This window comes from Centropristis striata, chromosome 22 (genome assembly GCF_030273125.1).
Source record: "Centropristis striata isolate RG_2023a ecotype Rhode Island chromosome 22, C.striata_1.0, whole genome shotgun sequence".
In the NCBI taxonomy this organism is placed as follows: Eukaryota; Metazoa; Chordata; class Actinopteri; order Perciformes; family Serranidae; genus Centropristis; species Centropristis striata.
In genome coordinates this window covers 29,534,431-29,548,423 of record NC_081538.1, presented here as the reverse complement: position 1 = coordinate 29,548,423, position 13,993 = coordinate 29,534,431, and the positions used below count along the sequence as shown (strand labels likewise).

General features: G+C 31.6%; 2 protein-coding genes across 3 annotated transcripts in view; one reads left to right on the top strand and one right to left on the bottom strand.

Annotated features, from left to right (window-relative positions):
• Window positions 1-3,305, top strand: part of LOC131960829 (rho GTPase-activating protein 8-like) — a 15,722-nt gene extending 12,417 nt beyond the window's left edge. For both annotated transcript variants that reach the window (XM_059326096.1, XM_059326097.1), the window contains exon 13: window positions 1-3,305. This exon is cut by the window's left edge and continues 13 nt beyond it. In XM_059326096.1, coding sequence (XP_059182079.1) covers window positions 1-185 — 185 coding nt within the window. In that variant the 3' untranslated portion in view covers window positions 186-3,305.
• A 4,873-nt stretch (window positions 3,306-8,178) lies between these two features.
• Window positions 8,179-13,993, bottom strand: part of phf21b (PHD finger protein 21B) — a 96,494-nt gene continuing 90,679 nt past the window's right edge. Inside the window, exons 10-15 of the mRNA XM_059326093.1 lie at window positions 13,855-13,909; window positions 13,497-13,519; window positions 12,609-12,767; window positions 12,442-12,508; window positions 12,216-12,319; window positions 8,179-10,575 (exon numbers count right to left, since the gene is read on the bottom strand). Coding sequence (XP_059182076.1) covers window positions 10,279-10,575; window positions 12,216-12,319; window positions 12,442-12,508; window positions 12,609-12,767; window positions 13,497-13,519; window positions 13,855-13,909 — 705 coding nt within the window. The 3' untranslated portion in view covers window positions 8,179-10,278. The remainder of the gene's footprint in view (window positions 10,576-12,215; window positions 12,320-12,441; window positions 12,509-12,608; window positions 12,768-13,496; window positions 13,520-13,854; window positions 13,910-13,993) is intronic.

Here is a 13,993-nt window from a genome sequence, read left to right as displayed (position 1 = left end):
GCATCGTGAACAGGATGAGCTCCTCTAACTTGGCCTGTGTGTTCGGGGTGAACCTGCTGTGGCCTCGTCACGGCTCCATCTCCCTCACCGCGCTGACGCCCATCAACATCTTCACCGAGATCCTGGTGGAACATTTCACCACCGTGTTCGGCTCCCGCTGCCCCGCCGCTCAGGTCACGCCATGAGGACGCCATGAGGACGGCATGAGGACGCTCTGAGGACGCCATGAGGACGCCCTAAAGACGCCATGAGGACAGCAAACTTTGATTTTTTTCTTCTTCTTTTTTGCACTACCTTTTTTGGTCTTTTAAAAATATATATTGTTACAATACTGTTATTAAAAATATTTTCACTATATTTTTTGTCCTTTTTAAAAAAAAATATTTTCATAATATGTTTTTGTCCTTATTTTGAAAATGTTTTAACAATATTTTTTTGAAAATATGTTTTTGTTCTTTTTTTGAAAATATTTGTACAATACTTTTTTGATCTTTTTAACAAATATTTTTACCTTTTCTTCGTCTTTTTTTTTTTTGCGTTTTTTTTCTGCTGTGGATATTGATGGAGGGATCATCCTCTGGGTACAAAGACTTTTTTCTCTCCTGCCACCATCTGGATGAAATCATGAAATCTCAACATCTACAAGAGAAAACAAGAAATCTAAAAGTCGTATTCCCATGAAACTGAAAGAACATTCCTCCTGCTCCCCAGAGGACGAACCTCCAGGCTGAACACATTTTTCTGCAGAATTTCAACGATGTTGAGCTTAAAAAGCTTTAAAAATCTTCTGTACGGACTGTTTTTAATGTTTTTTAATGTTGTAATGTTTCCCTGGCCTCTTAGAGTCCCGGCTTTTATTGCATGTTTTGTGTACGATATTGTCCTAAAATGTTTGTTTTATTTCTTAATGACTTGCCATTTTTGCAGTTATATGTATGTATATTACAATTTGTTGAGCACCTTTTATTATGTCTGGCCTTGAAAGATAGTTTATAATTATTGATATTTGAAACAGTACACAGCTTCTACGTCAGACTGCACAACTTAGTGATTCTGCAGGATAACTCCGTGGTCATAAAGTCATTTTTAGCATTTTATCCCTTAATTGGTGTTTTACTGTCAATTCTGGACAAACTGTACAACTGATATGTATTAACACACTGTAATAAAGTCATTTTTAGCATTTTAAAATTTTACAATTTTTACAAAAAAACGACATGCTATAGTATGACTTTTTGTCCAATTTTGGACATCCGATAAGATTACTTTTTTTCTGTAATTTCTGGACAAACTATATAATATGTTTCAACAGATTATATTAAAGTCATTTTGAACATTTTTAGGCATTTTAAAATTTCACCATTTTTGTAAAATTTTTGGACATCCCATAATTGGTGTTTTTCTGTCATTTCTGGACAAACTATACAACTAATATGTATAAACGTACTATAATAAAGTCATTTTCTGCATTTTAAAATTTCAAGAATTTCAACAAAAAACGACATGCTATAGTATGACTTTTTGTCCAATTTTGGACATCCGATAAGATGACTTTTTTTCTGTAATTTCTGGACAAACTAATATGTTTCAACAGAATATATTAAAGTCATTTTAACATTTTTAGGCATTTTAAAATGTCACCATTTTTGACAAAAAAATTACATGACTTTTTTGTTTTTGTCGATTTTTTGGACAAACTATGTTCTAATATGTATAAACAGACTATAATAAAGTAATTTTCTGCATTTTTAGGCATTTTAAAATTTCACCATTTTTGTCAAAAAACGACATGCTATAGTATGACTTTATGTCCAATTTTGGACATCCGATAATATGGTTTTTGTGTAATTTCTGGACAAACTATGTTCCAATATGTATCAACAGACAATAATAGTCATTTTAAGTTTTGACAAAAAACAACATGCTATAGTATGACTTTATTGTACAATTTTGGACATCTCTAAATATGGTGTTTTTATGTTATTCTGGAAAAGCCAGAATAACCCTACTACAGGAATCAACAGGCTGTAATAGGACCATTTTGAGAGTATCGGGACATTTAAAATTTTTACGACTTTTTCCCCAGATATTACGACTTTTTTGTTTTTGTCCAATTTTTGGACATCCCATAATTGGTGTTTTTCTGTCATTTCTGGACAAACTATACAACTAATATGTATAAACGTACTATAATAAAGTCATTTTCTGCATTTTTAGGCATTTTAAAATTTCAAGAATTTTAACAAAAAACAACATGTTATAAGTATGACCTTTTTTGTTTTGGTCCAATTTTTGGACATCCCATAATATGGTGTTTTTGTGCCATTTCTAGACAAACTATGTTCTAATATGTATCAACAAACAATAATAAAGGCATTTTCAGCATTTTTAGGCATTTTAAAATTTCAAGAATTTTAACAAAAACCGACAATTTCGTCCAATTTTGGATCTCTCAAAATATAGTGATATTTTGTTATTTCTGGAAAAGCCACCCTACTACAGGTATCAACAGGCTATAATCAAGTCATTTTTAGCATTTTCAGGCATTTTAAAATTTGATCATTTTTGAAAAAAAACGACATGCTATAGTATGACTTTCTTGTCAAATTTTGGACATCTCAAAATATGTTTTTTTGTGTCATTTCTGGACGAACTATGCTCTAATGAGTATCAACAGACTATAATAACGTCATTTTTAGGACTATAGTATGACTTTTTCGTCCAATTTTTGGACATCAATATGGTGTTTTTATGGGATTATTATTATTTATTGCAGGACAAACTATAATATATATCAACGGACTATAATACAGTAATTTTTGCATTTTCAGGCATTTTAAAATTTCGCCAATTTTGACAAAAAGCGACATACTATAGTATGAGTTTTTTGTCCAATTTTTGGACATCTTACAATTGGTGTTTTTATGTCATTTCTGGATAAGTCTCCTACAGGTATCAACAGGCTATAATAACTTTTGAGAGTATCGGGACATTTAAAAATGTAATCACTTTTTCCACCAAAAATTTCAACATGCTAGAGTACGACTTTTTTCATGACATCTCAAAATGTGGGTTTACTTTGTTCTCTATACATTTTTGGAAAAACGACACTACGACCAAATTTTGATATTTTTCGACAGACTATATAATGACTTTTTTCCTCGACTTTTGGACATTCTGTACTTAATTATTGCTGTTTTTATTGTATTTTTGAGCTCATTATACTATCACTTTGATCAATGTCCTTAAGCATTTTTGGACAAATAACACTATGACTATGAAAAATAAAATATTTTCCGAAATAACCCATATTCTCCTGAACTTTTTTTCTTTCAGGTGATTTTAAAATTTGCCCCCAGAAACCAAAAACCAAACCTTAGATGACTTTTGATCATCATTTGAAAAGAGACACTTGAAACCAACTTTTTTTTTTTTTTGTTCTTGAATTTTGTTTATTAATGATTCCATTTTTCGTAAGAACTTGGTACAAAAAAGTGAGACTACTCTTTAATCATTTACCAACTTCCATCAATCAACTTTTTAATGCATCATAAAGAAGAAAAAACTACATTGGCATATTTAAGACAAACACTTTCCTATACACACTATCCACTGGACAGTCCCCTTAACGACAAAGAAAAACTTCTACTTCAACAGACATTTTTTAATTTCCATCTAAACGTGTCGTCGTCGTCGTCGTCGTCGTCTCCTCGCGGCGAAATAAAACAAGCTAGAAGTCAGAATGCAGAACTGGCAAACAATAGAAAATCCAATGTTCTGTTCTCGTTTCTTTTTTTTTGCTCCTTGATAAAAGAATATAAAAATGTTCTAAGTTTTTCTCTTTTTTTTTTTTCATTTGTTCAAATGTTGTGTCGTGTATTAAAATAGATCTGTTTAAGCACTGCACAGTTTCTCCCGGAGAAGATTTCTAGAAACGGATGAGGAGGTTTTTCGGGGATGGTGGATGTTTGTTTTTTTGTTGATTTTTTTAAACTGATTTTTTGTCGTTTTTTCAGGGTTTGAGAAAGTTTTTCAGGAGTTTCGATATGATTTCCATCTTTTTTTTGGAGTCTCGTCACACTCGATATGCATCACATGGTCACATGGTACATTCTGGAAAAAACCACTCTTTATTCCTCCAAACTACGGAAGCCCATTACTGCCAAAACATTAGGAAAAAACGAAACGTAAAAGTAATTTTGATAATAATTTTACTCTCAAAATAATGACCTAGTATCTCAAAAATAATGAGAAATTTCCTCAGAACAATGACATCGTATCTTAAAACAAACCAAAAAAAGAGAAATTTTGTCAAAACAATGATGACAAAATTTTCTCAAAATAACAAAACAAGAAACCTGTAAGTTATTTTAATGAGAAACTTTCTTTTAAGAATGAAAAAGAATCTCAAAATAATGAGATTTTCTTTCTCAAAATCATGAGATTTTTTTTCTCAAATTAATGAGATTTTTTGCCAAAATAATGAGATTTTTTTCTCAAATAAAAGTCTCAAAAATAATGAGAAATTTTGTCAAAATGACAAAAAAAATCTCAAAATGATGACAAAATTTCCTCAAAATAACAAAATACTTTAAAATATAGAAAACTAATCCCAGGATGGTAATAAAATAACAATAATTAGTAGTAACTTCATTTTAAGAAAAGAATATATTTTCAGGTTATTTCGAGATATGTCATTATTATGAAAAAGGTTTTTCATAAATTAATGAATTAAAGAAAGGTTCTCATTTTTTTTATAATTTATAGATTTTTTTCACCTTATGTTTTTTATTCTCTGGCATTACTGGGCTTCCATACGACACTGATCATGACTTTATTCGTTTAAAAAAAAGGCAAGTTAGGTTCAATGTTAATGCATATCTGCTGTTTATCGCAGAGCCTGGAAGGTGTCAAAGAACTCTTTCATCTTTTTATTCCACCTGCAGTTGTTTATTTGTTATTTTTTATGATATAAGCAGGTCGAAAGTTTTTATTTCTGCTCTGAAATTGACTAAAAGAAGAAATAAATGAAGTATTTCGGGGAGATTTGAATCTGCAGACACCGTCCAGACTCTGTGCTGATAAAGCGCATTATATATTTATATATATATAATATTATTTTTAAAACATAACGTGTGCATTTGGCTCAGAGTGTTGAGTGACAGCGGGAACAGATTCGATGTTCGGTGTTTTCAGACGGCAACATTTTCAGTTTCACGACTCGAGTTTTCATCCAAAACATTTTCGAAAAAAAAATAATAATTCGCTTATTCCAGAATCACAAAAAAACGTGTTTATTTGATTTTCTTTCACTTTGGGCTTCAGGAAAATTGTAGTTTGTAATTATTTTAATTATTTGTCAAGACAATAAGAAAAATAACCTATGGAAGCCCATTTCAGACAATGTGATGAAAATAAAATGATCCTGAAAATGATTTCAATGAGAAACTGTCTCGAAATAATGAAAAGTAAAATCTAAAAAAACAGCATTATTTTGGAGGACGGTACTCATTATTATGATACACTGGCTCATTATTATCAAGTATCAATAATTAGAAGAAATGAGAATTTTTTCATATCAGAATTCTTTCTTAAAATAACAAACAATTCTCAAATAATGAGATATTTAACAAAAAAATAATGACCTAGTATGTCAAAATGAAATAACTAAAAAAAACGACATTATTAAAAAAATATCAATAAAGTAATTCATTACTACAAATTCATTTTAATTAATTTCTACAAAAAAAATTCTCGATAAAATGACAATTCTTTTTCTCAAAGTGACTTAGTATCTCAAAAATAAGTAAATAAAGTTAGTAAATAATAAGTAAAAGAGACAAAAAAAATTAGAATGTTTTGAAAAAGTTTATAATTAAAGTTATTATTCTGAGAAAGTTTCTCAATAATATTTTAAGAAAAAAAAAACATTTTTTTCTCACCACAAGGCTAAATTTTCATCTCATTTTTTATTAAACTTGTAGAAATGAGCTTCCATAATGTTCATTTTAAGGTTTTTTTTCTCATATATTATTTTTAATTTTGAGAAAATGAAACTGGATGTTTGTTTTTTTTTCTTGTTTTAACAACTGAAAAAAACATGAAGAAAATATTTGGATGAAAACAGAAATATGAAACTTCTTAGTTTAAATCTTTAGTGATATTTTAAAGTTTGAACTTGTTTCGGAGGCGTTTTGCTGCTCGTCTCGTTTCACTATTATAAATATTTTAATATATTTTGTGCCATTCAGACGAAGCTTCAACAGTTTCTGAAGTCGTGATATGATTCAACAGATAATAACTCAAACTCCTCGTCCTCGTCTGATGAAGCCTGTTTGTTTGTTTGTTTGTTTGTTTTCTCCCTCAGATGATTTGTTCATGTTTGTGCTCCACAGAACGGACTAGTAACCGACGGTAACGTGACGTTGTAACACTGAGACTGAACCTTTCTGGACCAGCAGGAAGACTAGCGAGACGAAGCGACTCGTCCCGTTTCTGATTCACCGAGTCGACAAAATGTGACGCAACAAAGACGAAAAAAAGAAAAAACCCTGGAGGATCGGAAACCTTTTGTACTTGAGGCAGTGTTCATCTGTCGGATTCAAACGTTCATCAAACACCAAGAGTAAAAAAAATAATCAAATATAGAAAAAAAGAAAAAGTCCCTCTGGACGTTATTGTTATTATTATCGTTGATGATCCCAGTACAGAAACAAAGAAAAGAGTTTTTGGCATATTTTCTATACTGGTTTAAAGGAGGAGGAGTGCAGCTGAGAACACACAGCGACAGCCCCGAACGCCTGTCAACAACAACAACAACAACAACAACAACAAACGCTTCTTTTAAGATGCAGAAACAAAAAAAAGTCAGAGCGTCAAACTAAAAGTTTTCTGTTTTAACGTGGAAAGTTTTTGTTATAACAACTTTTACTTTATATTTTTGTTATAACTATAGATATTTTAGAAAAAGAAAAAAAAACTTGTTACAACCTTTTTTTGTTATAACGTGTTACAACAAACTGTTATAACCTGAAATTATCATGATATAACATTTAAAACAAATCGTTATAACATAAGAAAAGTATCTTGTTATAACGTCATAAGACAAATTGTTATAACCTGAAAAACTTGTTATAACTTATAAAAAAAGTTGTTATAACATAAAAAAGTGGTTGTAAAATGAAAAAAATGTGTTCCTTTTAAAACAAACTCAGAGCGTCAAAGTAAAAGTTTTTCTGTTTTAACGTGGAAAGTTTTTGTTGTAACAACTTTTACTTTGTATTTTTATGTTATAACAAGATATTTTAGAAAAAGTTATAACAATATATTGTTATAACTTTAAAAGAAAAGAAAAAAAATCTTGTTACAACCTTTTTTTGTTATAACGTGTTACAACAAACTGTTATAACCTGAAATTATCATGATATAACATTTAAAACAAATCGTTATAACATTAGAAAAGTATCTTGTTATAACGTCATAAGACAAATTGTTATAACCTGAAAAACTTGTTATAACTTATTTAAAAAAAGTTGTTATAACATAAAAAAAGTGGTTGTAAAATGAAAGAAATGTGTTCCGTTTAAAACAAACTCAGAGCGTCAAACTAACTTTTCTGTTCTGACGTGGAAACATTTTCGCTATAACAACTTTTACTTTCTGTTATAAGAGATATTTTCACATATATTGTTATCAAAAGAAGATTTCTTGTGATGCATTTTTTAAAGTTGTAATAACATAAATATCTTGTAACATGAAAAACATGAAAAACAAATATCTTGTTATAACCTTTTTTGTTCTAACTTGTTATAACATGTCGGTAAAAACAACTTGTTATAACATGAAAAAAATATCTTGTTATGACATCATAAGACTTGTTATAACATGACAACTTTTAAAAAAAAGTTGCTATAACATAAAAAGGGTGAAAAAAATGTCATAACATGAAAATATTATTACAACGTGAAAATAAGTTATAGTGTGAAAATATCTTATAAAACTGTTGTAACATGAAAAACATGTTCTGGTTATAATGTGAAAATGTTTTTGGTTATAACTTGAAAAAAACTTGTTATAGCATAAAAAATGAATTGTTATAGCGTGAAAATAAGTTGTTATAACAATAACTTCGTAACATTAAAATATCTTGTTATAACATAAGAAAAATTGTTATAACATGAAGAAAAAAAGTTATTCCATGAAAATATTTGATGACGTAAAAAATTGTTATAACATTAAAAACATCTGGTTATAACAAGAAATGTGTTTTGTTATAACACAAAAAATAAATTATAATAACGTGAAAAACGTCTTATTGCAATGTGAAAAAAAACTTTAGTGTGAAAATATGACATAAAAAGAATTATTAGGACATGAAAAACATGTAATAAAGTTAAAATATCATAAAAAATAAAGCTTTAGTTGTTATAATGTAAATAAAATGTTGTTATAACAATAAACCTTTTTACGTTTTAATGCGACTCTGACTAATATTTAAACGTTTATATTTCTTGTTTCTGCATCTTCTGAACATTTTTATTATTATTATATATTGTTGTTTGTGTTTTTTTAATGTTGTTGTTTGTGTTTTTTTAATATTGTTGTTGTTTGTGTTGCTGTGGACAGAAAACAAGCGTTAACGTTCGGAGTTTCGCCTGTTTCACATGTGAAAAACAAAAAAAACCTGCGATAATGATGATAATAATAATAATAATAATAATAATACAACATATGTACAGTGATCCCTTGAATACTCCAAACGTTCATTAATCAACAGGCATCAGCATGAAAATACTAAAATCTCCACTAGAAACGCTAATTTCTGTAGTTTTTATCTTAAATACTTTTTTCTTTGACTTTAACTCTATTTTAATACTGAAAAAAAGTTATTCTCTGCTTTTGTTTGAAGGCTCGTTTACATACACGATGAAAACATTTTCCTGAATTATTATGGCAAAAACATGTGGAGGACGGCAGCTGGAATGAAAAAATAATAAATAAACGACAGCATGAATAAATTAATATGCCATTTAATGTGCAAAAAATTACATTTTTAATAAATGTAACTGTTGATTTATTGATAAAATGTGACAAATTGAGATTTATTTAAATGTAACTCAGTTATTAATGATTTTATTAATTCCCCTATTTATTTACCTTAATTAAATATTTTTTTATTGTATTTATTTTAATTTCAAATTTAATTAATTTTTGCATTTTTCTGTTTATTTTTAATTGATTATTTTTTATTTATTTATTTAGTATCAAATGTATTTCACATGTGACAAATTAATATTTATTTAAATGTATTTAACCTTTGTATTAATACCCATATTTATTTACTTTAATTACATCATTTTCTTTAATTAATTTATTTTAATTTTATGTATTTATTTCGTTTTGCATTTTTCTGTATATTTTACATTTATTTTAATTTATTTATTTTCAAATGTATTTATTTGTTTCTGCATGACTTTTCAAATTACATTTCCCTTCTTTTATTCCCCCAGACTTATTTATTTTTCTCTATTTTATTTTATTTATTTATCATCTTATATATATGTTGTTTTCATTATGCAAATGAGTGGGGCGTCTTTGAAACTGTGTCAAAAATAAATAAATTCACTATTAAAATTATTATAAATAAATTAAGAAAGAGTAAATAAAAAAAGGGAATAAAATAAAATAAATAAAGAAGCAAATTAAATCAGAAATATCAATTTATGTCACATTTTATGAATGAATTACCACCTATATTTATTTTTTAATATAATTTTTGGTGCATGTAAAGGCATATTGACTTATTTATCATTATTGTTCATTTATTGATGATTTTTTTTACTTTGTCAGCGAGCGTCCTCCATAAAAACATTGTTCATAGGAGAATGAAAGGAACATCTATGATATTATTTCACTGTACAGTCTATCTAACTCTTCTCTCTATCTGCACAACAAGAATTATTCCTGTGGTTAAAAAAGGGAAATATCTTTCGGGCTGCCGGCGTGTTCCCGCGGCGCCGCTGTAATCTAACTTTTTGTAATAAATACATTAAGGCCAAGAACATTAATAAATAGAAAATAACATAAAAAAAGAAATCTCGTTAAGCACTGTAGGTGTTGGGTTTTAAAAAATACTTGAATCGAGTGAAGAGGCTCTTTTTTCTCAGTTTTTTGTGGCTTTTTTTCGGCTCCTCGGACAAAAGATGGTTAGATATTATTCAGAAAAACAGAAAAATCATCATCACCGCCCTCGCCGCCGCCCGGGGGGAGGGGGCGGGGCTAGTCGGTGGCGTCCTCCTGGCTGTGGGCGTGGCTCTTCTGCTGCAGGGGCGTGGCCGAGGGGCCCGGGGCGGCGGTGGCGGTGGCGGTGGGGGCGGGGCCGGGGCCGGCGGTGCTGGTGGGTTTGATCCAGGACGGCGAGAGCAGCGAGGCGGCGGCGATGGTGGCGGTGGTCGTCATGGTGACCTGGATGAGCTGGTCGCGCTGGATCAACCTGATCAGAGACTTGAGACGCTCCAGAGACGCCTGAGTGTCCCTCTGCTGTCCCAGGAGACGCTCCCTCAGGTCCATACACTGCTGCACACACACACACACAATTAAATAAATGAATAAACTAGAACATTTCTAAGGAAATTTATAGTGTGCTTGACTTTCGCTCCGAAACTCGTCAGTTAGTTTGCAAAACTTGTGAGTTTGTGTGTAAAACTGGTCAGTTTGTGTGTAAAATCGTCAGTTTGTATGTAAAACTCGTCAGTTAGTGTGTAAAGCTGATCAGTTATTCTGTCAAACTCGTCAGTTAGTGAATAAAACTTGTCAGTTATTGTGTAAAACTTGTCAGTTATTGTGTAAAACTTGTCAGTGTCTAAAACTCGTCAGTTAGTGTGTAAAACTCGTCAGTTAGTGTGTAAAACTCGTCAGTTGGTGTGTAAAACTCGTCAGTTGGTGTCAAAAACTCGTCAGTTAGTGTCTAAAACTACTCAGTTAGTGTCTAAAACTCGTCAGTTAGTGTGTAAAACTCGTCAGTTGGTGTGTAAAACTCGTCAGTTAGTGTCTAAAACTCGTCAGTTAGTGTGTAAAACTCGTCAGTTGGTGTGTAAAACTCGTCAGTTAGCGTCTAAAACTCGTCAGTTAGTGTCTAAAACTCGTCAGTTGGTGTCTAAAACTCGTCAGTTGGTGTCTAAAACTCGTCAGTTAGTGTCTAAAACTAGTCAGTTGGTGTGTAAAACTCGTCAGTTGGTGTCTAAAACTAGTCAGTTAGTGTCTAAAACTCGTCAGTGTCTAAAACTCGTCAGTTAGTGTCTAAAACTCGTCAGTTAGTGTCTAAAACTAGTCAGTTAGTGTCTAAAACTCGTCAGTGTCTAAAACTCGTCAGTTAGTGTCTAAAACTCGTCAGTTGGTGTCTAAAACTCGTCAGTTGGTGTCTAAAACTCGTCAGTTGGTGTCTAAAACTCATCAGTTGGTGTCTAAAACTCGTCAGTTAGTGTCTAAAACTCGTCAGTTAGCGTCTAAAACTCGTCAGTTAGTGTCTAAAACTCGTCAGTTGGTGTCTAAAACTCGTCAGTTGGTGTCTAAAACTCGTCAGTGTCTAAAACTCGTCAGTTAGTGTCTAAAACTCGTCAGTTGGTGTCTAAAACTTGTCAGTTGGTGTCTAAAACTCGTCAGTTGGTGTCTAAAACTCGTCAGTTAGTGTCTAAAACTCGTCAGTTGGTGTCTAAAACTCGTCAGTTGGTGTCTAAAACTCGTCAGTTAGCGTCTAAAACTCGTCAGTTAGTGTCTAAAACTCGTCAGTTGGTGTCTAAAACTCGTCAGTTGGTGTCTAAAACTCGTCAGTGTCTAAAACTCGTCAGTTAGTGTCTAAAACTCGTCAGTTGGTGTCTAAAACTCGTCAGTTGGTGTCTAAAACTCGTCAGTTAGTGTCTAAAACTCGTCAGTTGGTGTCTAAAACTCGTCAGTTAGTGTCTAAAACTCGTCAGTTAGCGTCTAAAACTCGTCAGTTAGTGTCTAAAACTCGTCAGTTGGTGTCTAAAACTCGTCAGTTGGTGTCTAAAACTCGTCAGTGTCTAAAACTCGTCAGTTAGTGTCTAAAACTCGTCAGTTGGTGTCTAAAACTCGTCAGTTATTGTGTAAAACTCGTCAGTTACTCTCAATAAAAATAAAATATATATATATATATATATATTCATTTGCCAAGTTATTTATTTATTTAGTGTTTTTACTTTGAGCGTCTCGTTGAGTTTCTCGTCTTGTTCCTCCAGGTGAGAACATTCCTTCTTCAGCTCGGCGTTTCGTCTCAGCAGCCGCCGCTTCTCCTCCTGACGCACTGCTCACACACACACACACACACACACACACACACACACACACACACACAGGTCGTCAGTACAGCTGTAAACAACAACAACAACAACAACAACAACACTCTCTCTGGGATCAGTTTCTTACCCGTCTTGTGTGTGACGTACGACTGAACGAAGTTCTGCGGCCACGACATGTTTTCTTTGTTCAGAACCTGAAGATCACAAACAGGTTAAAAATATTATTTATTATAATAGAAACACATTAATAATGTTGACAACATGTGAGGTGATCTCTGTGAGGGCCGGACGGACCTTCTTCTGGCACTTGGGGCAGTACCAGGGCCCCCTGGGGGGGGTCCGGAGGGGCGGGTGCAGGCAGGTGGGGTGGAAGGCTCGGGGGCAGTTGTGACACGGCTGCAGCTCTCCGTCCTCCTTACAGACGGAGCACAGGTCGTCATGCTCCACGTCCTCCTGGAAAACACACAATATTTACTCATTTATATTAAAGAATTCAATAACTCTAGAGAAATAACCAGCTCACTTTATACAGATTTGTTCTTTATTTATTATTAGATTTTATTTATTTATTTTGTTATTTATTTGATTTTTTTAATTATTATTTTAAGTTTTTTTGTTCTGTTTTTTTTTTTTTTTTGTCTTTTCTGAATGATATAATATATAACACAATATTGGACCACTTGATATAAGTAAGTAAATGAATGAATGAATAAATAAATAAATAAATAAATATTAACATACAAATTAATAAATAAACAAAATTAAATTTGTGCTTGAATAAATAAATACATAAATAGTTAAAACTATAAATTACAAACTAAATTAAAAAAATAAAAATATATTTATAAATATAATATATTACTTTTTTAAACACGACATTTAATAATAACATTAAAATATAAACACATATCCGATAGTTTGATGATATTCTTAAATGAAGAAATAAATATATATTATATAATAATATTTTAGCAAACTTAAAAACAAACCTTATTTCAAAAACAAAAATGCCAATGTTCAGAAAATTGATCAATAAAAAAATATATGATTTGTATAACTCTTTAAAAATAAAACTGTCTTCTTGTAGCTGCAGATTGTTATTATAATAATAAGAATTAAAACAAAACAAACACACACATACAAGCGTGACAGAAGCGTGACATCACGGGTCATGTGACCTACCTTCCAGCAGAAATCCTCAGAGTCTGAGAGGCGTGAAAACGAAGCAGAGCAGAGTTAGTGGAGCACAAACACACACACACACACACTCACACACTCACTCACACTCACTCACTCACACACACACAGACACACACTCACACACACACACACACACACACACACACACTCACTCACTCACAGACACAGAGACACACACTCGCACGCGGTGGGCGGGGCGCCATGCAGACATTAAATATGATCATTAATAAGATGTTAATATGAATCAGCTGTTTCTTAGTGTGTGTGTGTGTGTGTGTGTGTGAGAGTGTGAGTGTGTGTGTGTGTGTGTGTGTGTGTGTGTGTGTGTGTGTGTGTGTACCTCGTGCTGACAGGAACAGCGAGCTGTTCAGGTAGTGAGACGCCAGACGTTTACGCTGCAACAAACAGGAAACAACAGTTTAATTTATGTGTTTGTTTGTTTGTTTGTTTTGACAGAATGTTTGATTTAAAGGTTATTA